This window comes from Nerophis lumbriciformis, linkage group LG21 (genome assembly GCF_033978685.3).
Source record: "Nerophis lumbriciformis linkage group LG21, RoL_Nlum_v2.1, whole genome shotgun sequence".
In the NCBI taxonomy this organism is placed as follows: Eukaryota; Metazoa; Chordata; class Actinopteri; order Syngnathiformes; family Syngnathidae; genus Nerophis; species Nerophis lumbriciformis.
The window spans coordinates 11,660,167-11,687,500 of record NC_084568.2 but is presented as its reverse complement, the minus strand read 5'-3'; the positions used below and the strand labels follow the sequence as shown (position 1 = coordinate 11,687,500).

At 43.7% G+C, this 27,334-nt stretch overlaps 1 protein-coding gene across 6 annotated transcripts in view; it reads right to left on the bottom strand.

Annotated features, from left to right (window-relative positions):
* The window catches only part of gramd1a (GRAM domain containing 1A), a 64,204-nt gene that overhangs the window by 20,469 nt on the left and 16,401 nt on the right, over nucleotides 1–27,334 (bottom strand). For 2 of the 6 annotated variants that reach the window (XM_061983055.2, XM_061983056.2), the window contains exons 2-13: nucleotides 25,759–26,525; nucleotides 10,857–11,073; nucleotides 8,657–8,677; nucleotides 8,444–8,528; nucleotides 8,214–8,317; nucleotides 6,736–6,831; nucleotides 6,482–6,562; nucleotides 6,274–6,392; nucleotides 3,711–3,999; nucleotides 2,516–2,663; nucleotides 2,277–2,423; nucleotides 610–731 (exon numbers count right to left, since the gene is read on the bottom strand). In XM_061983055.2, the coding sequence (XP_061839039.1) occupies nucleotides 610–731; nucleotides 2,277–2,423; nucleotides 2,516–2,663; nucleotides 3,711–3,999; nucleotides 6,274–6,392; nucleotides 6,482–6,562; nucleotides 6,736–6,831; nucleotides 8,214–8,317; nucleotides 8,444–8,528; nucleotides 8,657–8,677; nucleotides 10,857–11,073; nucleotides 25,759–26,201 (1,872 nt within the window). In that variant the 5' untranslated portion in view covers nucleotides 26,202–26,525. Of the gene's footprint in view, nucleotides 1–609; nucleotides 732–2,276; nucleotides 2,424–2,515; nucleotides 2,664–3,710; nucleotides 4,000–6,273; nucleotides 6,393–6,481; nucleotides 6,563–6,735; nucleotides 6,832–8,213; nucleotides 8,318–8,443; nucleotides 8,529–8,656; nucleotides 8,678–10,132; nucleotides 10,819–10,856; nucleotides 11,074–13,244; nucleotides 15,334–25,758; nucleotides 26,526–27,334 lie in introns of those variants that run through there. The other 4 variants (XM_061983059.2, XM_061983057.2, XM_061983060.2 and 1 more) reach the window with 3 other exon arrangements.

The following is a 27,334-nucleotide window of genomic DNA, read 5'->3' as shown; positions in this document are numbered from 1 at the left end:
CAAACCGCGCATCTCTAATAGGTGTGTTATTGTTTGTGGTATGGCGCCATCTTTTGGACGACTTCGCTCACTGCAGGTGCTGCATTGCCCTTCTGCTTAGACTGAGCTTTCAACCCCGAAGTACACTTGCTGTTCCGTCTTCTAATCCTCCATAGTAGGGGTGTAACGGTTTTGTAGATACTGTGGTATTTCAATTTCAAAGTCTTTACAATAATGCCGTGCCGCGTGACGGTATCAAACAAAAACTTGGTAAGTCGTTTTTCCCCTGCCGCCTTAGCTTTGGCAGGGTTTGAAAATAAACTACAGCTCCCAGAATTCTCTGCGCAGCGCAGAACAGCAAGGTGGGGGCGTGCAACGCCGTAGGCTGAAAGTGAAATGTGTTCATAGTCGATGCGAAGAATTGTTGTTTTCAGACATTTTCGTGTAATGTTGCTAACAAACAAACAAACAAATATTGATTACATGTCTATCACGATATATACTGATATTGTTTCATCGGCCCAGCCCTAGTTAAACTAACGTCTATTGCTATCAAAAGGCTGTAAGGCAAGTGTAGCTTCACTTATGTTAATGAGGTGGATATAAGCAGCATCTCTGAAATGTACTCACCTGAGTCTCCACCACAGGGGCGGTCTTGGGGCCGAGGGGGTTGTTGAGGGCGATGGTGTAGCTGAGCACACGACTGGTGCTCCCGCTGCTGGCGTCCTGCTGCCACTTGCCCACTGTCAGTTCTGGAAAGGGTGGCGGAACACAAGCGTTAACACAAGCATCATAACATAAAAAAGGGACAAAGAGTTTGTGTATGGAAAGGAGCAAGAGGGAATGCAGAGGGGATAAAAGTGGGTTATTTCATCCTCCATAAAAAAATAAACAAAGGAAGGCTCCAATTAGAGCTACACAATGTTCCCGATTGAGTCGGACTTCGACACATACCCACTGGCCAAAATGCACGTGGTGGCCTCAGGTTTGTCCTCATATGAACGAGAGAAAGAATGCTGTACTGATTAAAGCTAGCCGCAATGCAGGGAGGCTAAGCTAGCGTGACCAACGAGCGGCACACTCATTAGGGCCACACTGCGCGTGAGTCTTACTCAAACAATGGACGTCCAGCAACTAAGAAAACGGAGATGTTGATTGTTGGCCCTTCTAGACACCTGCTCTAACGTATTATTTTCGGGTCTAAAATTGCCTCTTCAAGTACCACCATACAGTTATTTTCGGGTCTAAAATTGCCTCTTCAAGTACCACCATACAGTAGCGTAGTATGCCCAAGTATTCATTAAAAATAAAGCAGAGGTTTTAAGTATATTTAATATTTTTGGCCACAGTTTGAACAGTAACACTGTGTTTGAATATCTAATTACCGTAAATACTATTCGCAACTTTTTTCCTACGCTTTGGACCCTGCGGCTTATAAAACGGTGCGGCTAATTTATGGAATTTTTTCGGCAACGTCCATAATGTTTTGTGTTCAACAGTTTTCATTAAACACAAGCAGAGACACTGAAATGGCGTGTTACTGTTTGTGCTATAGCACCATCTTTTGGATGAGTTCGGCCACTGCAGGTGTTGCGGGTTGAAAATGTACCTCCTGTTTTAATGCCTTGAACCGGAAGTAAAACTGTCCATAGCGTTTCTGACATAAAGGATTCTTCGTGGATCACTCGAAGCAACATTTGTAAGTTTTGCAACACAACCAAAACAGTTTATACTTACTAAGCGGTCCCATGTGTGATGTCTGTGGGAGGGTTTTTCGTGCTATCGTAGTGTAATGAAGCTATCAGCTTCATGGCATTCTTTTTGTATTGTTTCAGTTACATCTCAGTAAATTCGGACCGGATACCCGCCCCCTCATCCCTCGTTGCAAGTCCCGAGCTGTATGTCATAACATGTATATGTGCTTTGCTATGGAGTTTTTTTCTCACCCCAGACTGGGCCCGCCTCAACAGGAGCCCAGTCTGAAATTGACTTCTTTTTTTTTTACTCAATCTCCCTCAGGCGTCTACCCTTTTCCCACCTTTTACGGGGCGTCGTAGTGGAGTGTTCTGTAACCCTGTACAATGTGTGTCTAATCTTCAACGGGTTTGTGCTGAAAATTAAATTTCCGTTGTACTTTTGCAATAACAATAAAGATCCATCCATCCAATAACGTTAGCCATTACCTCAGCCGTGGTGGTTCGGTTCTCGCTTGTTAGTGTGCAACTTCCTCCAACCTCCATTGCTACAGTAGTCTCAAGAAGAAACCAGAGCTAGCGAGCGAGTGCACGAGTACGTACCGGTAAAGTGTCGCTGGGAGAAGAGGTGTCGGATGAAGTGTGTGTCGGCAGAGAAGAGCAAGTCGTGGAGCTTGTCCACACTCATCCGCACGGCAGTGTTGATGTTTAGCCGCCCGCTCAAGTTGGCGCAGAAGGACTCCACTTCACCTAAATATGTCGGACAAGTTTGTGAGGAAGTTCCTTGGACTTGGCTGCTTATGCAATGACTCCAATGGACCGTGCGGTGTGCGTCGCCTTACTCTCTTCCTGTGTGTCGGACGAGTTGCTCGGGTCCGTGGGCAGGTCCTCATCGTTGGTGATATCCAACGACGAGAGGTTTCTCAGGCTGGGCAAGGGCAGCATGTGATTGGCCGATTCAGACAGGCTGTCCCCGCCCTCCTCAAGGTTCTGATGCGGAGGCAAAAGAGTGGGGGACAAATCAGCCCATGGTCATGTGACCTTAAGAGAGCGCACATAAACTTGAAGAGTGTCTGCTTTTAACGCCGCATGTACGGAACAAAACTGATATTTAATATTTAGAATTAATTAAAAAATAAATACATCCGTCGTCATGTCTTTCACAAAAAGTGCAGTTCCCCTTTAGGTGTGCATTTTTCTAAGTCTTTAGAGGAGTAAGTAGAGCTTCTCTCCAATTAGCGCACTTTCAGCTGTAAAAAAACCCCCCAAAAGCTATTTTATTGTGAATGCACTGCAGGACTGTCTCTAAAATGCCCATAAAAAGTGGTAGATGTCTCTTGCATGTTTGAAAACATAGCAAAACGCCAGAGGTAAGAGCATAACATGAAAGTGCAGGAAAGGAGTGTCTCCAAGGTGATGCTCTGTATAGTACACGCAAAATCATGCGGCTTATAAAATGGTGCGGCTAATTTATGGAATTTTTTCGGCAACAGCCATAATGTTTTGTGTTCAACAGTTTTCATTAAACACAAGCAAAGACACTGAAATGCCGTGTTACTGTTTGTGCTATGGCGCCATCTTTTGGATGAGTTCGGTCACTGCAGGTGTTGCGGGTTGAAAATGTACCTCCTGTTTTAATGCCTTTCAATTGCACACGTAGTCTTCGTAAATCGCACGCAACACGCCCACTAATAGTACACGCGTTTGTTTACCGCGTGATGTTTGGATCTTGGAACTTTGGATCTCTGTGGGGTGGCGTGGCTTGGTCGGTAGAGTCGCCATGCCAGCAACTTGAGGCTTCCAGGTTTGATCCCCGCTTCCACCATCCGAGTCTCTGCCGTTTTGGTCTTGGGCAAGACACTTGACCCACCTGCTGCCAGTGCCACCCACACTTGTTTAAATGTAACTTAGATAATAGGTTTCACTATGTAAAGCGCTTTGAGTCACTAGAGAAAAGCGCTATATAAATATAATTAATTTCATCTTCGTAAATTGGGCCTTAAGATTCTTCATTGATGTCACAAAAAAAACACTTACAAAGGAAGAAGAGGTGTTGGCAAGAGCAGCGGCAGACGGAAGTGAGCCATGGGAGCTGGGCGGGCTGGGATCCAGGGGGTCTGAGCTGAGCCTGCGTCCCGACGAGGAGGGCACCTCAATGGGCAAGCAGGTAGCCGAGGACGGGGGAGAGGAGCTGACGGCGGTGGCAGCTGAAGGAGAGCTGGCCTGACTGCAGGGCACCAAGGGTGGAGGCGAGCTGCCAGAGGAGGGTGCCGACACCGAGCTCAAGTCCAGAAGATCTGTGACGGACACAGACTCTTCTCCTGGCCTGAAAGAACGAAGAGGGGAGGAAAAAATGAAACACACACACACACCACCCAAGAGTATCATTAGAAAATGATGCATTGACAAGAAAAAAAACCCACAGGTCGGTGTATTGCACCATGGTACATAGAAGCACTATTTCCTCCACAAGCAGTGGAGCCCAAATATACGCAGACTTATTTTCTCTACTTTGAATAGTAACTAACTCATTTTTTTCATGGTAACCTGAATAGAAAGAGGGCGCTGTCTCACAAGTCAATTCACTCATTATTCTCCAGCAGGAAGATGCTTTGACAAGACATGATTTTGCAAAACGACACAATTTGTAAGTACAATAGTGTGCACTACGTGCCTTCAACTCTTTCTTAGTGTGTCAAACTCATTATAAAATGTGTTTCAATACCCATATAGTATACATGTTTAGAGCAGGAGTGTCCAAACTTGTTGTTTATGTATTAAAAAAAAACAGTTGAAATAGCAGCAATGAAAACAAATAACAAAACACAAAATCTAATTTCCTCAAAAAGAAAATGTGATGTTTAAAAAGCTGCACACTGTTATATTAACTATTGATTAACTTTTGGCAGTTTTAGCACCCTAATGGACTCAATGTGTAGAATTATATATTTGATTAATTCTTAAAATGTTGGGTATTTAATAGTTTTTATGTTTAATCTTTTGATACCTTTCCCATTGGGGCCTTTCTGTCTGTGTGTGTTTAGATTTTTTTTACGGCATTGCAAATATATGCTGCTTTAAAACGTACCGGTACTTGAATTGATGTCGACAAAGTTTAGCTGGCTGACTTTGGCTAAAATGAAAGTTAAAGTTATTTTTCACACAACTTCGTCTCACTCTTGTTAGCTAGCTAGCGATGTAGAAGTTAACACTCTTACCAAGTCTGTGTCCACATCTCCCCTCCAAATGTCCGACATGTCTCCGCTTTAAACGCTCACTTCCAGATGTACTGCCATAAAAACAAGGTCTGCTTTGCAAAATGAGCACGGTATTTATGTTTTTAATAAGAATAAGAGAAAATATCCTCACACTTTACATGTTATCACTGGTGATGTTTCTGTGAGTGACCCACTTACGCCCGGAAAAACAGGAGTGAAGACGTCACCACTATTGTCGACAATGTCGACTAATTGTTGCAGCCCTAATTATGAATGTTACTGCATCCATCCATCCATCCATCTTCTTCCGCTTATCCGAGGTCGAGTCGCGGGGGCAGCAGCCTAAGCAGGGAAGCCCAGACTTCCCTCTCCCCAGCCAATTCGTCCAGCTCCTCCCGGGGGATCCCGAGGCGTTCCCAGGCCAGCCGGGAGACATATTCTTCCCAACGTGTCCTGGGTCTTCCCCGTGGCCTCCTACCGGTCGGACGTGCCCTAAACACCTCCCGAGGGAGGCGATCGGGTGGCATCCTGACCAGATGCCCGAACCACCTCATCTGGCTCCTCTCGATGTGGAGAAGCAGCGGCTTTACTTTGAGCTCCCCCCGGATGACAGAGCTTCTCACCCTATCTCTAAGGGAGAGCCCTGCCACCCGGCGGAGGAAACTCATTTCGGCCGCTTGTACCCGTGATCTTGTCCTTTCGGTCATAACCCAAAGCTCATGACCATAGGTGAGGATGGGAACGTAGATCGACCGGTAAATTGAGAGCTTTGCCTTCCGGCTCAGCTCCTTCTTCACCACAACGGATCGATACAGCGTCCGCATTACTGAAGACGCCGCACCGATCCGCCTGTCGATCTCACGATCCACTCTTCCCTCACTCGTGAACAAGACTCCGAGGTACTTGAACTCCTCCACTTGGGGCAGGGTCTCCTCCCCAACCCGAAGATGGCATTCCACCCTTTTCCGGGCGAGAACCATGGACTCGGACTTGGAGGTGCTGATTCTCATCCCAGTCGCTTCACACTCGGCTGCGAACCGATCCAATGTTACTGCATTACATATATATTTACAGCGTGTATATAAAATGTTTTTTGTTGGATGTTTTTTAGAGAGCTTTATAGGCGGAATAGGGCGACTCCAATTGACTTTATCGTGAGCTGACTTTTGCTAACGTTTATTTATGAGTTAGAATACATAATTCCAGAAAAAGAAAAAATTAAGGCTTTCTATGGGGAAGTCCATTATTTGCAATTCCTCACAATTTAATATTTTATGGTTGTTGAAGAAAACCAAAATAATTGATCCGTACTCTTCTTACAACTGTACCCCGTGGTGAAAACGTGGCTCTCCGAGTAGAAGTTTAGAGGACAGAGCACTCACAGTAGGCCGTTCATGTGTTCGGCCGTCGGGGAGACGTAGTCGTCGTCTTCGCTGGTGAGGCCGAGCTCCGTGCCGTAACACTGGTGCACAATGTGCCACAACTCTTTGGGGGACAAGGACTGCACAGAGGGGACGAGCACAAAGTATACAGTTTTACTGCTACGCAGTAACATGCTGCACCGGCAGCTTCATAACACGACCGCCGTACCTTGTCCATCAGTGCGTTCTGCCACAGGCGGAAGATCATCATGAAGCTGCGATCCCGTGCTCCGAAAGACGTGAAGAAGTGCTGAGAGTTGAAATGGAACGGCAAGGGGGTGACAGAAACGGTTAATTTTTGTTCAGTCAGTGGAGTCAGCCATTTAACACGGCATACATTAAGTAGAAGGTTGGCAAAGTTTGTGTGTGTGTGTGTATGTATGCACAGGCGACAAGGAAAAGTACAATGTGCTCCAGGCTGACCTTCTCATTGTCTGTGCTGATCTGGATGGCATTTGGAATGAGCTTGGCAGTCTTCTCCTTGGTCATAGAGGTAACGTCTTTCAGCAGGATGGTGATCTGCAAACACCAGCACAGACTTGCAGAGGACACGTCCACACAAAGGCGGGACATTTTCTTCATTAACCTCTTGAGCATTTACTTCATGCCTTTTGCTCGGTTTTCTACTTCTCCGTCCAAAGTTTAAAGTGTGCTACTTATCGACTGACATGTTAGTCGTGCAGTGGATGGTGGCGTTACACATGAAACCCAAGTGTAATATGCAGGTGTAGCTCCACTGCAGTGTCTAGGTGCACCTCAATGAATGAGAAAACGCTGCAAAAGTGTATTGACTTCAGGAGATCAATTAAATACTCAGAAAGTTTTTGCAGTTCATTTGATGATTAGAACATGTAGTAGTAGTTGACAATGTAGCGTAAATTCCGAACTATAAGCCGCTATTTTTTTCCCCTACGCTTTGAAACCTGTGGCTTAGAAAATGGTGCAGCTAATTTATGAATTTTTCTACGCTGACGGACATAATGCAAAAAAATAACAACAGAGCAAATACACTGAATAGGTGTGTTATTGTTTGTGCTATGGCGCCATCCTTTGGGCGAGTTTCCTTACTGCAGGTGCTGCAGTGCCCTTCTGTTTGGACTGAGCTTTCAACCAAAAGTAGAAGTCCTCTTCCGCCTTCTACCCGTCTATAGCGTTCCCACTCGTATGGATTCTTCATTCATCACTCCAAGCAACGTTTGTAAGTTTTACAATTTAACTAAAACAATTCTTACTTACTGAACCGTCCCATGTGTGATGTCTGTAGGAGTGTTTTTATGCATATTTATACGTGCTATCGTAATGTAGTGTCGTTAGCATTAGCTAATATGCTAACACGTTCACGAGTGTCTGTGTTAGTATTATTAACTTACAATGGCATTCTTTTTGTATTGTTTCAGATTCACAAATTATTCAGTGAATTCACCAAAACGTCACCGTGGAGTTATTGAGTCTGTTTAGCTGATTGGAGAGCTAGCTTCTGCAGCTAGAGGGTCCATGACGATGACTTCTGTTTTGTTTTATCAGCCGTTTTACTGCTGTGTTACAGACACCGTTTGGAAACAACTAAGGTATATAAATAAAGATTTGAAGAATATTTATGTGTAAATAACTCAATTCACAATGTAAATATCTGCGATTTATAGTCCGTTGCGGCTAATATATGGAAAAATAATTTTTTCCTTGTAAAATGTAGTGGGTGTGGCTTATATACCGGTGCGCTCTAAGGGCCGGAAAATACGGTGTACATAACATGAAATACTGAATGAGTTTTTGCTATAAACGATATTCATCACTTGATTGCTTGTCTAAGTCTTACCAAAGTCCTGTATCTACAAACAAGAATTTCCGACATCGGGACTAGATGTGACCCGGGTGACGAGAAGCATGCGCTAATTGCTTACAGTGGTTTCCCAGCGGAAGATGTTGCTGTAGAAACAAAGCCAGTTCTCGGACAGGTACAGGCGTCCTTGAAGCAGGATGTCCTTCTGGAGAGCGCACGAGTAATCTGCGGGAAGAGGCAACCCGTTAGCGGACTGACGGACACACTCAGAGGCTTTCATTCAGTCGCTCAAACAAGCCAAATCCTCCTCGAGCCAAAACGTGCGGCCTGACAGTCGCCCCTCACACTCACCCACAATGAGTCGCTCTGTGTCGGGAAGCTTTTTGAAGATTTTACGAAAGTCCTCGTTCCGCTGCTTGTAAGTGGGACTGAGAACCTGAGGATGAGAACTCATTTTAAGCCCTCGTGGAGAACCGACAAACGGCAGTCGATAGGAGAAGGTCAGGGAAATACTGATAAATATCTGTAAGGGAAATGTTTGAGAAAGAGGTTATGGATACTTACATTGTACCAGCTCTGCATTTTCTGTAACAACAACAGAAGCAAAATTAATTACATGTGGATAAAACATGTGTACTTCAAAGAGAAACTGCACTTTTTGGGGAATTTTAGCCTATTGTTCACAAGAACACGCACGCACATGCAGAAATATGTCTATGTTGGATCTCAAAGTTGACCAACTTGAGGGTTTATGTCCACAACCTTCTATTATCCAGGTGAGAGGCATGATTTATAATCTAGAATTACCTTTCACCAACTCTGAGGCGATGCAGCAGCTCAATATGTCAATATAGCAGCATAAGCCAGTTAGGGCTCTGTGATCACGTCGCAACTAAAAGTAGTTTGTCTGTGTTAGGGCTTATAATAACAATATCGTTAATACTTGGTTCATATTCAGGTCACGACAAGTGAATGGAGTATGGTTGGCGCTTTTTGGATGTTTTTTTAGAGGGCTTTATGTGCGTAATAGTGTACTCCCATTAGCTGCATTGTTACCCACCTCTTACTTGCCATATTTTACAACTTAGAATACATTAAAAAAATAAAAACATATGTGTTCTTGTCTTACATAAGGATTGTTAATAATAGGCAACATTCTAAAATCAAAGTGCAGATCCCCTTTAAAATTTGTGTGCAACAGAAACGCAATTTCCCTAACATGTAAATAGTACAAACGTGCGTCAAAGGTTCTGGTGTATTTCGCAGACATGTTTTGGCGTCCATATCGTTTATGCTTCTTGAATGAACAGCTTTAAGAGCACCATGATGCACAGATGCATGTGTCTTCCATATAAATGATAAATAAATAATAAATGGGTTATACTTGTATAGCGCTTTTCTACCTTCAAGGTACTCAAAGCGCTTTGACAGTATTTCCACATTCACCCATTCACACAAACATTCACACACTGATGGCGGGAGCTGCCATGCAAGGCGCTAACCAGCACCCATCAGGAGCAAAGGTGAAGTGTCTTGCCCAAGGACACAACGGACGTGACTAGGATGGTAGAAGGTGGGGATTGAACCCCAGTAACCAGCAACCCTCCGATTGCTGGCACGGCCACTCTACCAACTTCGCCACGCCGTCCCCATATGATACTACATACATATGATACTACAGTCGTCGGACTGATCCCCGGGGGAGCTGAGGCGGCGTACAGAGGGGAGGTAGCGGAACAGGTGGCAGGATAATAATCTCTCCTTGAACACAAACAAGACCAAAGAGATGATTATTGACCCACGGAGAAGGAGTGCACAGTACACACCTCTGTACATGGGGGAGACAGAGGTGGACAGGGTGAAAACCTTTAAATTCCTCGGGACCCACATCAGCGAGGACCTCACCTGGGATCACAACACCCAACAAACAATAAAGAAAGCCCAGCAGCGACTGTACTTCCTAAAAAGGCTGAGAAAATTTGGCATGCCACCCAAAATTCACAGAAACTTCTATAGAAGTACGGTTGAGAGTGTCCTTACCAGCTCAATCACGGTCTGGTATGGAAACTGCGCTGCTAAGGACAGGAAGGCACTCCAGCGAGTGATTAAAACTGCTCAGTACATATCAGGAGCAGCCTTCCCCCCACTACAGGACATGTACTCTACCAGGGCCACCAGGAGAGCACACAACATCATAAAGGACAGTACACACATCCAGCACAGTCTCTTCAGCCTCCTACCATCAGGCAGACGATACAGGAGCTTGAAAGCCAGGACTACGAGACTGACAAACCGCTTCTACCCACAGGCCATCAGGCTTGTGAATGCTAGCTCCCACAGCTACCCCCGCCCCCTTTTTACTTTTATCTTTTGAACAAAAGACAGCTACTACGACCACCCCCAACTGTGAGCCATCACTGTAGACACCTTTTACCTTTGATCACTAAAGACACTTTAAACTGCTTCTGTGACCCAATGTCACCTCCATATTTACACTGTTGACTGTGAATCAGAATGGGCAATAATGTTATGTTACTCACTGTGCCTTGTACATAGCTTATACTTTGTTGTATACCTTATTTTAAACTGCTTAACTGTACAGTTTTTATTTTTATTTTAGCTAAGTACCGTGTGACTTGTTGAAGGGTAGACTAGCAAAGTAAGATTTTCATTGTACGGCAAACTGTCTGTCTAACTGTGCATATGACAATAAACAATCTTGAATCTGATGAGACAGCTGAAGACTTTCGGCAATGGCAGTTACCTTGGCATTGCTCCGGAAATGCCTGGAAGCGAGCGGGTAGGCGGACGTGAGGGAGGACGCAGATGGCACGGAGGGTAGGGGGCTGTCGGAGCCACCACCTCCGCCGCCACTCTTCTCCCCGCCGCCCTCGCTCTCGCTGGCCCGGCCGCCCCCCAATACCCGGCGCCGCAGGGAGGGTGAGCTGCCCGGAGTGCTGCGTGGAGAATTACTGGCGGTGCTGCAGACAAGACCAAAAAAAAAAAAAGGTGTTAATTTTTCATACGCCTAAAGAGCAGACTATGAAGAGGAGGCTTTATATTTGACATCAACAACAACACCCGCAGCAGAAAGCTTTGGTGAACTACTGCACAAGCAGCAGACAGGAGTTAAGAGTTTTATCAGCTGAAACTCTTCTGACTGATAACGCCGCCAGACGTGTGAGATTATTTAACCCAGCGTCACTGCAAGGACTGTTTTATAACCACTACAAGGTCCTCTCTCTCATTCGCTAGCATTTATTATTTTGAAGTAACCACAAACCAAACCATTTCCTTAGTAAAACGTCATATTTTTCCATTAACTCCTCTCCGGTCTTTTGCAGCATGTGAACATTGTCAGATAATTAAGCGATAAAAGCCACTGTTGGTTGGCGGACACCTCTGCACATTTATAGCCCAAATAGCAGCAAAATATTGTTTATATTTAGCTACTCGATAGGGCTGCACAATTAATCGTCATCAAATCGACATTGAGGGTTTTTTTTCTGTTGTCACTGGCATTTGAGTGACATTTTTCTGGCTCTGACATGTGGCTTTACGCTTGCTGCGGTCGCCACTATTAACACTAGGTCTCGGCTACGTACCACTTCCACATATCTTCTTAGTGATTTTTTACATTTTAAGCTCTATGTTTCTAGGGATTACCTTTTTGCAGAGCAGACTCTGATATTAACAAATGAAACAATAATGTAATATAAAATGATGTCTGTAAATAAAACAAATAAATAAAAAGGCACCTGTTATGCAAATTCAACTTGTCTTACCCATTGGTGCCTGTCGTTGTGTATTTAGCATCTGCATAAGCCCCAAAAATGTAAAATCACATTGTGGAGGCATTGCAGAAATATTTATAAAACAATTTTAGTGTCAATTTGTGACATCAGTGAAAATCCCCAAATATGGTAGAAATGTATCCAAAGTGCTTTGTGCGATTTCGCCGTTGTAGTCTGACATAGTCAATAAGCTCCTTCTTTTTCCCTATCCTCTTGTTGTGGGGCAGACTGGCTCTCACATGCACCCTCCGCTGTAGCCATTTCTAATCCAAAGTAGCAAACAGTTCTAACTCATATCTGTTATATCCATATGAAAGCGCTATAAACTGTAAATAAGACCATCCACAAAACAGCGCGTCCAGAAGAGACGGTCAGAAAGAGACAGAATGAGAGTCCATTTAATTTTTTTGTTTCTTTATTTATTTAGTATAACAACGTTATTAACCTTCCGATTGCAGTGCAATGGTAAACAATTCTACAGTACAGAGAAATTTGAGTTTGTATCCCTTTAAATGGTTACATCACAAACACTGTAGTTTTTATCAGTTATTTATTCAGTTTAAGAGCATGATGCAGACAAAAGCTCTGAGTCTGTCTACATAAAGACAAATATTTTTGAAAGTAGATTATTGCATAATGTTCTAATGTGTGGGACCTTGAGACAAGAATATGTTGATTGACAGTCTAAAAGAACATGTTTTCCTTCACTCCTATTTTTGCACTTTTATGCATTTATATGTATAAAATCTAAACATTGCATATCTAGTTGCAATTTTGAAAAGAAAGATCGCAATTCTCAAAATCGTGCAGCCCCAAAATTCGGTATTAGCAAACAAAATGTTCATCAGGAGGCATTACATTACTTTAGATACAGTATGCAAACACAGGGCTATGTAATGGGCTTAAAATCCATTAAACTGGAATATGTGTCAGCCTTTCTCTTCCAACAGTATCGCTAAACTAAATCCACATGTCCCCAAAAATCGCCATCATTATCGCCACGTTGTGACGTCATAGGTTGACGTCACTCATCCCTGTAATGTCAACAGCAGCCGGCTCGCTAGCAAACAGGCTAATTTGGCTACAAGAAAATGATTATTAGGAGGATAACATACGATAATAAAATTAAAAAAAACAGAGCTGGGAGGAATCGATCGATTCGTTTCATTCTGGAACGGATGGATGATGGGTGTGCGGGAGGGGGGGGGGGGGGGGGGCGGCGGTGACCGGATGACCGCTGATCGACCGGGAGTCCCTTGAACGCATCACGGTCGCCGTGTAGACAAAAATATCCCTTCGCTTCCCTTCTTGTGATAATAAGCGGGGGAAAAATCGTAACGCATCTTTTTTCGACTTACTCGAACATGTCATGAGGCGTTCACGGTCCAGCCGAAAGAGCACGGAGGAACGTCACAACCGCCGTCGGTCCCGTTGCTTGTGCAGCCGAGAGCGAGGCGGAGGGTGCGTTCGCGTCCCCGTCTTTGTCCCCCCAGCGCCCCCTGCTCGGTGTTCCTCAGTGCTGAGATCCTCCAGAGGGGCCCGCGGTGATTAAAAAAAAAAAAAAAGACGTTATTAGTTTGCCATCGTCGACGCCCCTGCGCCGCGGACAACTGCCGCCTGTGCGGGATGAGCCTCTGACGGGCTGCCGTCCACCCGTAATCCCCTCACATCACAGATGGAAGGGGAGGAGGTGCGGTATTATGTCCAGGAGGAGGGAGGATTGGGGGGCTCTGATACACATTCTAGGAAGGGAATAAAACACTACAGTGTGGGGATACGGATTCAAGAGAAGTAGCCTGTAATTATTCTTTTTTTTTTTTTAACTAGACAACTTTTCTTTTATTAGTAAGTAAACAAACATTATTTATAGTCTGCTGACGTATGCAGTAGCATATTGTGCCATTTATCATTCTATTATTTTGTCAAAAAAAAAAAAAAATTCATTTTATTTTTTTTGACATCCAGCATCAGACATTCCTATCCATTACATCATATTCACATACATCATATATCTGTTGTCTGCCCTAAATGTCAAAATATTTTAGTTTATATCCCCACCATACCACCCCAATTTTAAATTTTTTTAAAAACATTTAGGGTGGACATGGACACTTCTCTGTTCAAAGTGCACAAAGCAAATGCATGCTTGGATGAGTTTGGTGTGGAAGAAGCAGGCTGGGAACTTTAATGGCCGCGAGCGAACACACAGCTGCAGACAATAGTTTCTTTCTAGTTCACTTCCTGTGGTTGTAATGGCAGCTGTCTCAATGTTTCCGTCAAGAGTGTGCGTCTGGGCACTGTAAGAAGTGAGGCCGGGTCAGGGAAACACGGGACATGACAGGTTTTTTAATACGTTATTATAGCCAGGTAAAGTTATAGCTCAAGAGGTAATATTATGATTTGTTTTTCTACATTTCAAACACTTCCTTGTGCGTGGTCTACATCAGCGGTCCCCAAACACAAGCGTCACCTCAGAAAACACTTGTCTTTCCAAGTACCACCGTAATGCCCCATCCATTCATTTTCTACCGCTTGTCCCTTTCGGGGTCGCGGGGGGTGCTGGAGCCTATCTCAGCTGCAAGGCGGGGTACACCCTGGACAAGTTGCCACCTCATCGCAGGGCCAACACAGCTAGACAGACAACATTCACACACTAGGGCCAATTTAGTGTTGCCAATCAACCTATCCCCAGGTGCATGTCTTTGGAGGTGGGAGGAAGCCGGAGTACCTGGAGGAAACCCACGCAGTCACGGGGAGAACATGCAAATTCCACACAGAAAGCTCGTAATGACCACCATTAAAATACAGTAGCGTAGTAGGCCTAAGTATTCATGAAAAAAAACAGGCAGAGATTTTATTCAAGAAGTATTTAAAAAAAAAAAAATTTGGCCACTGCAACATTATACACAGTTTGAACAGTAACACTGTGTTTGAATATTTAATTAAGATGGAGCACGCTGTGAGAATCACTGAATCACTTAACTTTCGCCAGTCACTCGAGACACACCAATGAGCTCGTTCATAGATAGGAAGTAGCCATTTGCTATATTTGTTACATCTTCATTACATAGGACAATGCACATTAAAGAACATATGAAATGTAAACGTGCCGGACTGTAGCCAAAGGCTACTTTCCATCTGCAGTCCCCGGCAGCTTTATAGTATTTACCAGTGTTTCCTAACCCTTGTTGGGACGCGAGCGCCCCCTAGAGGGCCACCAAAAAAAAAAAAAGTGTTTCTCAGCTGTGATCCGTATGGGCCGCGACGGTACTCATTTGTAATACACTTTTCCACCACTTGTTGCGGTAAAGACAACATCAAACAAACAGAAGAAGTCTGGATCTAAAGTCAAAGAAGTCTGTTAAGCGTAAAAATGATGACTTAAGTGGTGAAGTTGTATTTTAACTTTATTGACAAAAGATATGTTATTATTAATATTTGCGAATTTAGCTACCATATTTTTCAGACTATAAGTCGCAGTTTTTTTCATAGTTTGGCCGAGGGTGCGACTTATGTGTGAAATTATTAACACATAAATATCAAATGATATTATTTAGCTCATTCGCATAAGAGACTAGACGTTTAATATGTTATGGGATTTAGCGATGAGGAGTGACAGATTGTTTGGTAAATGTATAGCTGTTCTATGTTATAGTTATTTGAATGACTCTTACCATAATATGTTACGTTAACATACCTGGCACGTTCTCAGTTGGTTATTTATGCTTCATAACTTATTCAGCCTGTTGTTCACTATTCTTTATTTATTTTAAATTGCCTTTCAAATGTCTATTCCTGGTGTTGGGTTTTATCAAATAAATTTCCCCCAAAAATGCAACTTATATATATATGTTTTTTTCCTTCTTTATTATGCATTTTCGGCCGGTGCGACTTATACTCCGGAGCGACTTATAGTCCGAAAAATACGGTACAGTTTATTTATTTTATGTGTACAGTTATTTTTGTAATTAGCCTGACCTAAGCCTTGATAATAGTCTTTGTGATTAACACATGCTTTCATACCATTTGACAATGTGTATCCTGTTCAAATGTAAGTAGGTTACATACAATTATTTGATATGATTAGAACCAAGAGGAAAAGTACTAATTCGGTGTCAAGATTTGAGTGGGCCCCGAGGTCATAAAGGTAAAGAACCCTTGGTATATACCATCAACCTGCCGGAGAACATCCCATCGCAAGGAAACAAGCCCCGAGCTCCCACTAATTTAGCGTTATCGTGAGTTGTATTTTTCATAACTTATTATAACTGTGTTTATCTGCCACACATGGACGGTGGGTACTTGAAAATAACTGAGGCCATGTTCACACGAACACAGAGTTTCAAAAATCCATATCCGAGGTTTAAATGGTCTCCTGTGGTTTCAAAACGGTCTCTTGTCTACACACAAACGCATACACTTGCTGTCATGCACATCTGGTCAGATTAGACGCCTGGAAAAAAGCAGCCACAGCTGACTTGGTGGCATTACACCTCTGTTATTATAATGTTTATTTTTATATACAAGACCAGTGGTTCTCAACCTTTTTTCAGTGATGTACCCCCTGTGAATTGTTTTTTAATTCAAGTACCCCCTAATCAGAGCAAAGCATTTTTGGTTGAAAAAAATAAATAAAAAAGTAAAATACAGCACTATGTCATCAGTTTCTGATTTATTAAATTGTATAACAGTGCAAAATATTGCTCATCTGTAGTGGTCTTTCTTGAACTATTTGGAAAAAAAGATAGGTTTTTATTTATATTTATAAAAGATTTTTGAATTGTTGCTATTTTTAGAATATTAAAAAAAATCTCACATACCCCTTGGCATACCTTCAAGTACCCCCCAGGGGTACGCGTACCCCCATTTGAGAACCACTGTAGTAGACGTACAATGACATGCACATTATCTGTAAAACCAGCCTGCACATACATAGACTCCTGTGAACATTCTGAATCTTTTCTTTGAGCTTAAAGCAGTGTTTTTCAACCACTAGTGTGCCGTGAGATACAGTCTGGTGTGCCGTGGGAGATTATGTAATTTCACCTAACTGGGTTAAAAATATTTTTTGCAAACCAGTAATTATAATCCGCAAATGTGCCGTTGTTGAGTGTCTGTGCTGTCTAGAGCTCGGCAGAGTAACCGTGTAATACTCTTCCATATCAGTAGGTGGCAGCAGGCAGCTAATTGCTTTGTAGATGTCGGGAACATGGTTTGTCGTGGTCACAATATGCAGGCGACAGCGGGAGGCAGCGTGCAGGTAAAAAGGTATCAAACACTTAAACCAAAAATAAACAAAAGGCGAGTGCTGCTAAGAAAAGGCATATAAGCTTAGGAATGGCTATGCAAAACGAAACTAAAACTGAACTGGCTGCAAAGTAAACAAAAACAGAATGCTGGACGACAGCAAAGACCTACAGCGTGTGGAGCAGACGGCGTCCACAAAGTACATCCGTACATGACAAGACAATCAACAATGTCCCCACAAACAAGGATAGCGTCCGCACAACTTAAATAGTCTTGACTACAAAAACAAAGCCGGTGCGGGGAATAGCGTTCAAGACATGAAACCGCTACAGGAAAATACCAACAAAAGAGGAAAAGCCACCAAAATAGGAGCGCAATAACTAAAACAATACACACAGGAACACCAAAAAACAAAATAAGTCACGGCGTGATGTGACAGGTTGTGACAGTACACCTACTTTGAGACAAGAGCTATAGTGATGCATGCTTGGTTATGGTTTGAATTCATATCCAACAATTGCGAGAACAACATTTTATTGACAATATCGGCTACTGAGTTTCATTTTTTTGTTTTCTGCTGGTGGTGTGCCTCAGAAGTTTTTCAATGAAAAAAATGTGCCTTGGCTCAGAAAAGGCTGAAAAACACTCGCTTAAAGAACGTATGAAACCCAACACTCGGGGACTTGTAACGCGTTAAATCAGCAACATGGTGATATATTACATGTACAGTGAAGTGTACATTATTTCTGAAATAGGAGCCAAAAAATCTCTTCAAAAGTTAAGTGCCTAAAGCGTATGGATCACTGCAAAATTCTCGTGGAATTATAACGCATTTAATTCTCAATATAGTGATATAATATATATAATTGTCTTTAACAGGAGGAAGTTACATCATGTTTTTTTTAGTTGCTCGGGCGCGTTTTACGCTCTTCCCATTAACACAAATGGAACCAACACACATAAGTAAATAACTTGATGATCTATGTTGTTAAATATGGATTAAAAAGATGAGCTAATGTTGCACTTTTCTTATGACACCAAGCAAAAAGTCTTGATTGTCAACATTGTCCCATCAGCTGGAGGTCCGACAGCGGTTGTATCCGAAACAGCTGACTGCCATTGTCGCAAAGCCCATTTTGCACACCAAATCTGATTGTTTTTATGTCAGTCTAAACGCTCCAAAGTGCTTCAAATCTGATCTTTTGGCATCAGATTCAGGCCACATCAGGAGGTGGTCCTGGAATCTGATATTTTCAAATGTGGGGAGGAGATCTTGCCCCAAGTGGAGGAGTTCAATTACCTCGGAGTCTTGTTCACGAGTGGGGGAAGAGTGGATCGTGAGATCGACAGGCGGATCGGTGCGGCGTCTTCAGTAATGCGGACGCTGTATCGATCCGTTGTGGTGAAGAAGGAGCTGAGCCGGAAGGCAAAGCTCTCGATTTACCGGTCGATCTACGTTCCCATCCTCACCTATGGTCATGAGCTTTGGGTCATGACCGAAAGGACAAGATCACGGGTACAAGCGGCCGAAATGAGTTTCCTCCGCCGAGTGGCGGGGCTCTCCCTTAGAGATAGGGTGAGAAGCTCTGTCATTCGGGGGGAGCTCATAGTAAAACCGCTGCTCCTCCACATCGAGAGGAGCCAGATGAGGTGGTTCGGGCATCTGGTCAGGATGCCACCCGAATGCCTCCCTAGGAAGGTGTTTCGGGCACGTCCGACCAGTAGGAGGCCACGGGGAAGACCCAGGACACGCTGGGAAGACTATCTCTCCCGGCTGGCCTGGGAACGCCTCGGGATCCCCCGGGAGGAGCTGGACGAAGTGGCTGGGGAGAGGGAAGTCTGGGCTTCCCTGCTTAAGCTGCTGCCCCCGCGACCCGACCTCGGATAAGCGGAAGAAGATGGATGGATGGATGGATGGACTTCGATCAAAACGCAATGCGACCTGAATGTGACTTTTTCGTCATCTTTTGGCGAGCTACCCCACTCGTGCGCGCGGGTAAAGACGCAGTCACTATTTTATCACGACATCCGGTTTCGCTGTTTAAGACTGAATTTTCGGTGCCTCACTTGTCAATAGTGCGCAAATAATAGGCTGTATGTAATATATGAATATATATTATGATTCCGAAGAAATAGTGAATGTTGAAGGACCAGAATTGACCCTGTGGCGTGTTTGCTTACATGTGAGATGAAAAATAAAGCTAACATTGATCCACGCTGATGTCTGTGTCTCCTCTATTTAACAGCCATAAAAAGATTACAACCCTCCCAAATATATTACAATATATACATCCATTCATACATTATATTACTTTAATTTACTTTCAAGTAAAAAAAAAAACACTAATTTTTAAGGTGTTGCGACTTATTTTATTTTGTAGTACCGGTAGTAGCGACTTTCTCATGGTCATCTTCCTGTGTTTTCAAATTGAGCCACATTGGGGCCTGTGTGCGTTTACACAGGAGTCTGATAAAAAAATAAAATTTTACTTGCAGTGTAAACTATCAGATGGAAAAAAAAAATCTAAAAAAAAAAAAAATCTGATTTGGACCACTTCAGCCTGCAGTGTAAACAGTCTTTGATGCGTCTTTTTTGTCAGTGTTGAGTGAAAATAGCAGCATTTTTACGTTCAAACATATAGCGGCAGTGTTGTTGAGCTTTGGAAATGACAGCGCACAACCGTGGCTTCATCAGAGGAGTCCAAGTCTCCGTTTGTGCCGTGTACATGCATACGCCGAGCGGAGAGTTTTGGAACTTCTTACCTTAGCCAGAGTTTGCTGAAATCTGCGATTTTAAGGACAAAAGTATGCATTTGCGTCCGGACAAGAGGCCTAAACGCATTTGACATTATTATCATTAAAAATTATCATGATTATTATCTGTAACATGCACTCAACAAAGTCAGAAAACATTTCATATTTGGCAACTCTATGCTGTAGCCACGCCCCCTCGGGTAATATACTGTACTTCCGGTGTTGTGATCTCTGTTTACAATCAGTCACGTCAAAAATATACCTTCTCACTGGGTACTAATACCCTAGAATTACAACTGGTTTAAAAATAATGTTTAAAAAAGGTGGATTTACCCATTTTCGCTAAAATTTTACATGCCTGTACTTCTAGAAATATATATTAATTGTAAACCTTTTCATTTCGAATGTAACCTTCGTCAAATCATAATCCCCTCAACTACTAAAGCAGAAAGGAAATGTCAACACAAGCATGGAAAGCACTCAATGCAAACAAAATAGTAAAATCAAATTGTACACTTGACAATAAGCGCTTAAAATGAAGGTGCAAAAATAAGGAATATGTAAGAAATGATTAATAAAGTGTAAGAAAATATTGCAAAGTGTGTAAATGTAAACAGACCCATGAAGAACTCTTTTCGTTCAAGGAATTTACGGAACTTTGGTCTGACTACGGTCCGTTTTAAAATATCCCCCCCAAAAAACATATTGTCAAGGTGGCTTTTCCTCTTATCACATTTTCTTCATTTTTACTTTCTCTTCTCACTCCAAGCAAATAATCAACCGCCGGACAGCAAGATGGCGCAACCAAACGTGATAGTTGATACTGTTACCTGATTGGCTGTCAGCGTGTCACTCCCACTGATCAGTGATCACTTCCTGTGTTGCTCAGTTACCAGAGGGCGAAGGCTTTGGTCCACGCAACCAACCTTGCTTCGCAACGTCCGGTTTCTTACGGCAAAGAAACAAAAAATATGTGGAATGTTTTACCGAGCACATTTTTACTGATATTAATTACATGTCTATCGCGATATACATTGATATCGTTTAGCCCCGTGTGCAAAAACAGTGACTTTACGATGACTTTATTTGCTCGTAATCTCACAAGTTATTTATTTTGGAAGTTTTTTCTCATTCAATCTTTTTCCGGAAATTTCCAACTTTTAACATATCTTAAATACGCCTTCTTGGTTTAAAATAGTAGACCTAATATCAAACAGTGCTTATTAGTGTCAGATGGTAATATTGGGCCTTTGTCTTTGATTAGTTGCACATTTCCCTCCCTCCTTCCAGCAAGTCCACCTGGCCCAAGTCCAGTGTCCAATCCCTGCACTCTAAATCTGCGACTGTCCTGTTGGATTAGAGTCCACATAGTAATCCAGCCTGGCCAAGCAATGGGCCCGCAGAGATCTTGCCTCTGTGTTTCGCCCGGTCTGCGTAATCTGCATGCCTATTGCGCTGCAACGCCGGTCCATGAGGGCGGAAAGAGAGGTTGTGTCAACAACAAGCACTTCTTCCTGTCAAAGCCACAATAATCAATTTAAGTAAAGCGAAAGTTAATGCAGAAGTAACTTTTAATTTTTTCCCCCTAAATAAAAAGTACAGTTAGAATCTACTTCCTGTTTTTAGATTTTCCTGGAGCAGAAAAAGGCAATTACTCGGGTTTGTAATGCACTTGCCAGACATTCAGTGGAAATTTGAGCGTGACAATATCAGTCTAAGAACACCACAGCGTAACAAATATGATGAAATCCAAAGAATAACAGCAGCCACAGAAGGGCCTAGTTAGTATATCACCATTGAAACGCAGCAGCACAACCACTGCTAGCTAGTTGTTTATAATAATGAGGTACAAACTGTCCATGAAATCTAAAAGAATGCATAAGAGGAGGGGGGTGACGCTCGGCTTGCTCACATCAGCCAGAACCTCCTTTGATTGGACGAGCATGACATCATCAGACTAGAGGTCGGCCCTTATTGGCTGAGGGTGATGTCATGATTCAGGGGACGAGCCCCGCCTCCATCTAGTCTGCTGCGACTGTCAGCCGCTATACGTTGTTGCTGTCGCTTGACAAGTTGACAGTGTAAATAACCGCCTTGTTTTGACTCTTCGTCTGTGCCGAGGCCTCCGTTTCGCTCCAAGCAGGCGCAATCATAAGTAAGGCACCGAGAATATCTGGATTGGTTCTGCAGACACCACAGCGAGCCATCACTGCCTGCCCTCTGTATTCACAGCCATTGGGGAACTAGCTGGACAGTGATCCAAAAAGGCAACGTGAGGACTGCAGGAAAAGATCCTCCGGATTCTGGTCGCTCTCAGCTGTTTTGACTTACGCATCAACACAGAATACCCATGAGCCTGTCACACTTGATGCTGACTGTGCACATTGTGCTTTGTTCTGAGCCGGCGGACCTTGCGCGCACAACAGGCGCTAAGGATTTGGGACGAAATAGCGCAAAAGAAGAGGGGTTTGGAGGTCGAACCCACGTTGCGGGGTTAAAAGTGTGATGATAACCATAGAGGGGTCAGTACAATATGTAAATAGGTCAACATCGGAATGTACAACCAAGTGTACATGAGGCGAGACTCACATCCCAGACACATGCAGTAACCTCTCACTCTCTTTCACACATGCACTGTGCACAATCATATTTAAATGACACAGAAAGGCTTTGTTCCCTTAGTAAAGAATGTCACTCAAAACATTGCCCATACAATTCATTGAGCCTATAGGATGGCCACGGCTTTTCCCTAGAACAGATTGTTCCAATTGCTACGAGGGTTGTACGGTATAGCGGTACTAATAAAGTTAAAGTTAAAGTTACCAGCTCAGTGGCCTTGTGGTTAGAGTGTCCGCCCTGAGACTGGGAGGTCGTGAGTTCAAACCCCGGCCGAGTCATACCAAAGACTACAAAAAATAGGACCCATTGCCTCCCTGCTTGGCACTCAGCATCAAGGGTTGGAATTGGGGGTTAAATCACCAAATGATTCCAGAGCGCGGTGCACGCTGCTGCTCACTGCTCCCCTCACCTCCCAGGAGGTGGAACATGGGGATGGGTCAAATGCAGAGGACACATTTTTACCACACCCAGTGTGTGTGTGACATTCGTTGGGACTTTAACAGCATGGAGACAGAAGAGAGAGAATGAACGTATTTTGGCCTTAAAACTAACTATAAAGGTGCAGCTATAAAACAGAGCTAATTAGCAGGGCTTTAGCTACGTCTAAATCACTAATCCTCGCCTCCATGGCGACAAATAAAGTAGGTTTCTTGCAAGTATCATCCCTGCAGGACGAGGAATAGCTAAACATGCTTCACTACACACCGTAGGATACAATATATACAAATATTGACTAACGATACCAAGTACAAGAGTCTATACTACAATGATTGCATCAACATTTTCTATTATCACAAAATCCTTTGTCTTTGGTTTATAAAGTCAAAAAATACGTCCCTAAACTCAGGAGAACTTTAATTATGACCAATGTATGACCCTGTAACTACTTAGTATTGGATCCATACCCAAATCTGTAGTATCACCCAAAATGTAAATAAAGTATAGAAGTGTAGATAGACCATGTTAAAACAGGAAGTAAATAGATATTAACAGTAAATGAAATTAAGTAGATTATTAATCCATCATCCATCCATCCATGTTCTACCGCTTGTCCCTTTTGGGGCCGCGGGAGGGTACTGGAGCCTATCTCAGCTGCATTCAAGTGAAGGCGGAGTACACTCTGGACAAGTCCGATTTTTTTGCCTATATGTGACTTTTCTCGGATTTTTCTCATGACATCTTTTTTCGGTAATTTCCAATTTTTAACATATCTTAAGTATGCCTTCTTAGTTTAAAACAGTAGACCTAATAGCCATCCATCCATCCATCCTTTTTTGGGGTCGCGGGGGGTGCTGGAGACTATCTCAGCTGCATTCGGGCGGAAGGCGGGGTACACCCTGGACAAGACGCCACCTCATCGCAGGGCCAACACAGATAGACAGACAACATTCACACACTAGGGCCAAATTTTAGTGTTGCCAATCAACCTATCCCCATGTACATGTTTTTTGGAGGTGGGAGGAAGCCGCAGTACCCGGAGGGAACCCACGCAGTCACGGGGAGAACATGCAAACTCCACACAAAAAGATCCCGAGCCTGGGATTGAACTCAGGACTACTCAGGACCTTCGTATTGTGAGGCACATGCACTAACCCCTGTACCACCGTGCTGCCCTAATGTCAAACAGTGCTTATTAGTATCAGATGGTAATATTAGACCTTTGTCTTTGATTGGTTGCACATTTTCCTCCCTCCTTCCAGCAAGTCCACCTTGCCCAAGTCCAGTGTCCAATCCCTGCACTCTAAATCTGCGACTGTCCTGCTGGATTAGAGTCCACATAGTAATCCAGCCTGGCCAAGCAATGGGCCCGCAGAGATCTTGCCTCTGTGTTTCGCCCGGTCTGCGTAATCTGCATGCCTATTGCGCTGCAACGCCGGTCCATGAGGGCGGAAGGAGAGGTTGTGTCAACAACAAGCGCTTCTTCCTGCCAAAGCCACATTAATCACTTTAAGTAAAACGAAAGTTCATGCAGAAGTAACTTTTCATTTTTTCCCCCTAAATAAAAAGTACAGGTAGCATCTACTTCCTGTTTTTTTATTTTACTGGAGCAGAAAAAGGCCGTATGTCGGTTTTGTTATGCACTTGCAAGACTTTCAGTGGAAAGTAAGCGTGACAATGTCAGTCGAAGAAGAACACAGCGTAACAAATAAGATGAAATCCAAACAATAACAGCAGCCACAGAAGTGCCTAGTTAGTACCGTATATCATCATTGAAACACAGCAGCACAACCACAACCACAACCGTGGCGTCATCAGGAGTCCAAGTCTCCGTTTGTGCCGTGTACATGCATATGCTGAGGAGAGTTTTGGAACTCCTTACCTTAGCCAAAGTTTGCTATTCTGGCAATTCTGAATGTTTTCTATCCTACCCAGGCCTCTTTCGTATGTGGAAATAAATCGTATATGTGATTCGTCCTCAATGTGAACCCTCCCGCTATCTGGTCGAATTCCTCGAAAAGCGATAAGCGTCATAATTATTCGCCAAAATAGACGGTTACAAAATGAATAGATGACAACGGAGCAGAAAACAGGTAAAAATTGTGTTTTAGGAACTCCTGTCGCCGACTGCTCGCCCAGACTCGCGCTTCAAGCAGACATCCAAGCAAAGTATCCCGTAAAACTGCCTCTTCTTTTTGTAATCTTCTACGCACAATAATTCGGTTCAGAAAAGGTTGACTTTGATAGCGCAAAATCCTTGAAATTGCCACAAATGCGCCAGTACTGAGACCGTGGGAGCCATGCTTACTTCTGTAAACACTTCAGTGCGTGCGACATCATGACGGTCATGTCCGCATGCGGGTCAGATTGCTTTCGCTTGAGAAATCGCATTTATTTTGTAATGTGAACGGCCACTAAAAAGATCGAATTTGACAAAAAAAATCAAAATTCGACAACCCTGACCCTACAGTGTGAACGTAGCCCTATTAACCCATTTCGAAAGTTGTCTATCGGGCATGAACACTGTCTTATTTCATGCATAAATTCTTCTTTAATCGAAATAAGAAACATATGTTTCATGTATCATAAGATTGTCTGTTTAAATAAAACCATCAATGAATTTTTTTTGTTGTCCCCTCTATTTATCCAAATACATGTTTTTACCGGCAACAAATGGTTGGTATCGGAACAACCCTAATTGTTCCCAACTGGAGAGTACATGAACAAATCTGAGCCCTTTATAGAGTTCCACATAGTTCATATTAGGTTCTGCAGCTATTGGTTGTTTATTGTGTATGAATCCTGCACACTAACCTGCAGCTGTCCCAGTCAGAGTCCCTGCCGAGCAGGCTCCTAAGGGACCAGCGGGAGCGTCGGCTGGGAGAAGGGCTACGAGACCAGGATTGGGACGGTGGCAGGAGGTGGTCCTGGGACAGGCTGGCCTGACCCTGATCTGTGGCGGAGGAAGGCGGGGGCCTTCCAAGCGGGACGGTTCCCTTGCAGACACTCTTTTCTATTACAATCTGAGGCGCTTCTGTCCGCCTGCGCGTTGAAGCTCGGTCTTCCGAGTTCCACTTCTTGGTCCGGGTCCTGCTGCGGTGTGAGCGCGGATGTCGGCCGGAGCGGGTCGGTCTCGGGCTGGGCGAGCGAGACCAGGACTCCGTGTCGGAGGACGGGGGCAGGACGGTCAGCGTTGGGACGGGGATGGGCTGAGCCAGAGTGACGGCTCCTGGCCTCACAGGGGACGACATTGTCATCTTCAAAGTTGTGCTCAGGAACAGACTGCTGGAGGGTTCAAGCTGATAGGAGCTTTGCGGAATCTTCGGAGAGCATCAAGCGCACATGAAATAATACTTGAGCAATTCTTCAGTCCGAGCTCACAGAAGGGCTTTGTCCTCTTCTTCAGGACGTCCAGCTGTCCACCTAAGAGTGACTAAGACGCTCAATCATACTTCTTCTTTTTTCAGTACGTGGGCGGTCTTGCGTCGCCTTCCTCATTGTTTCCTCACAGCTCCACCACAAGCGAGACATCAGGCTTGCGTTAGGCGGCTCATCTTTGTGAGCTCACAGGTGAAACACACCTGAGAGGCGAGAAGAAGAGCACAGGCTTTGCACTCAAACGGCAGGCTTTCGTCTAGTGGTGTATAAATGAGGCTCGCCACACAGAACGTGTTGATAAAACCTAGCGCTGAGCAAACTATTACATTTCTTTCTGCTCTTTTCATTCTGCCGGTTCTTCCGGTTCTGACCATATGAGCTATCCCATAACGTGAGCAAACATACATTGCTTTGTCTTTAAGGCCACACGGCTTGTTTTCATATTTTAAACATACGCACAGCATCTGAACAGCGCTCACAAAGTCGCCTACCATGCAAATTTGACTGTAAATTAATTTACCGTCAATTACGGACTATAAACCGCTACTATTTTCTATGCTTTGAACCCTGCAGCTTATAAAACAGTGCAACTAATCTAAGGATTATTCTTTGCTGACGGCCATAACAGAAATAGTTTTCATTAAAACACATGCAAAGACACTTAAATAGTGCGCTATTGTTTGTGTTATGGCGCCATCTTTTGGACGAGTTTGCTCACTGAAGCCTACATGTGTTTCCTGATTTTTAAAGCTTTGAACTGGAAGGAGAAGTACTGTGTCGTCCGTAGGCTTTGCACTCGTATGGATTCTTCACTCATCACTCCAAGCAACGCTTGTAAGTTATACAAAATAATTAAAACAATTCTTACTGACTAAAACGTCCCATGTGTGATGTCTGTAGCAGCACAAACAAACTTATTGCAGCATCTGAAACCGAGGCATCGAGCCGAGTGGGGGAAATGCAACTCTTCATGAGGTGAACAAGACCGCAACAACAAACAACAAACTCTGGC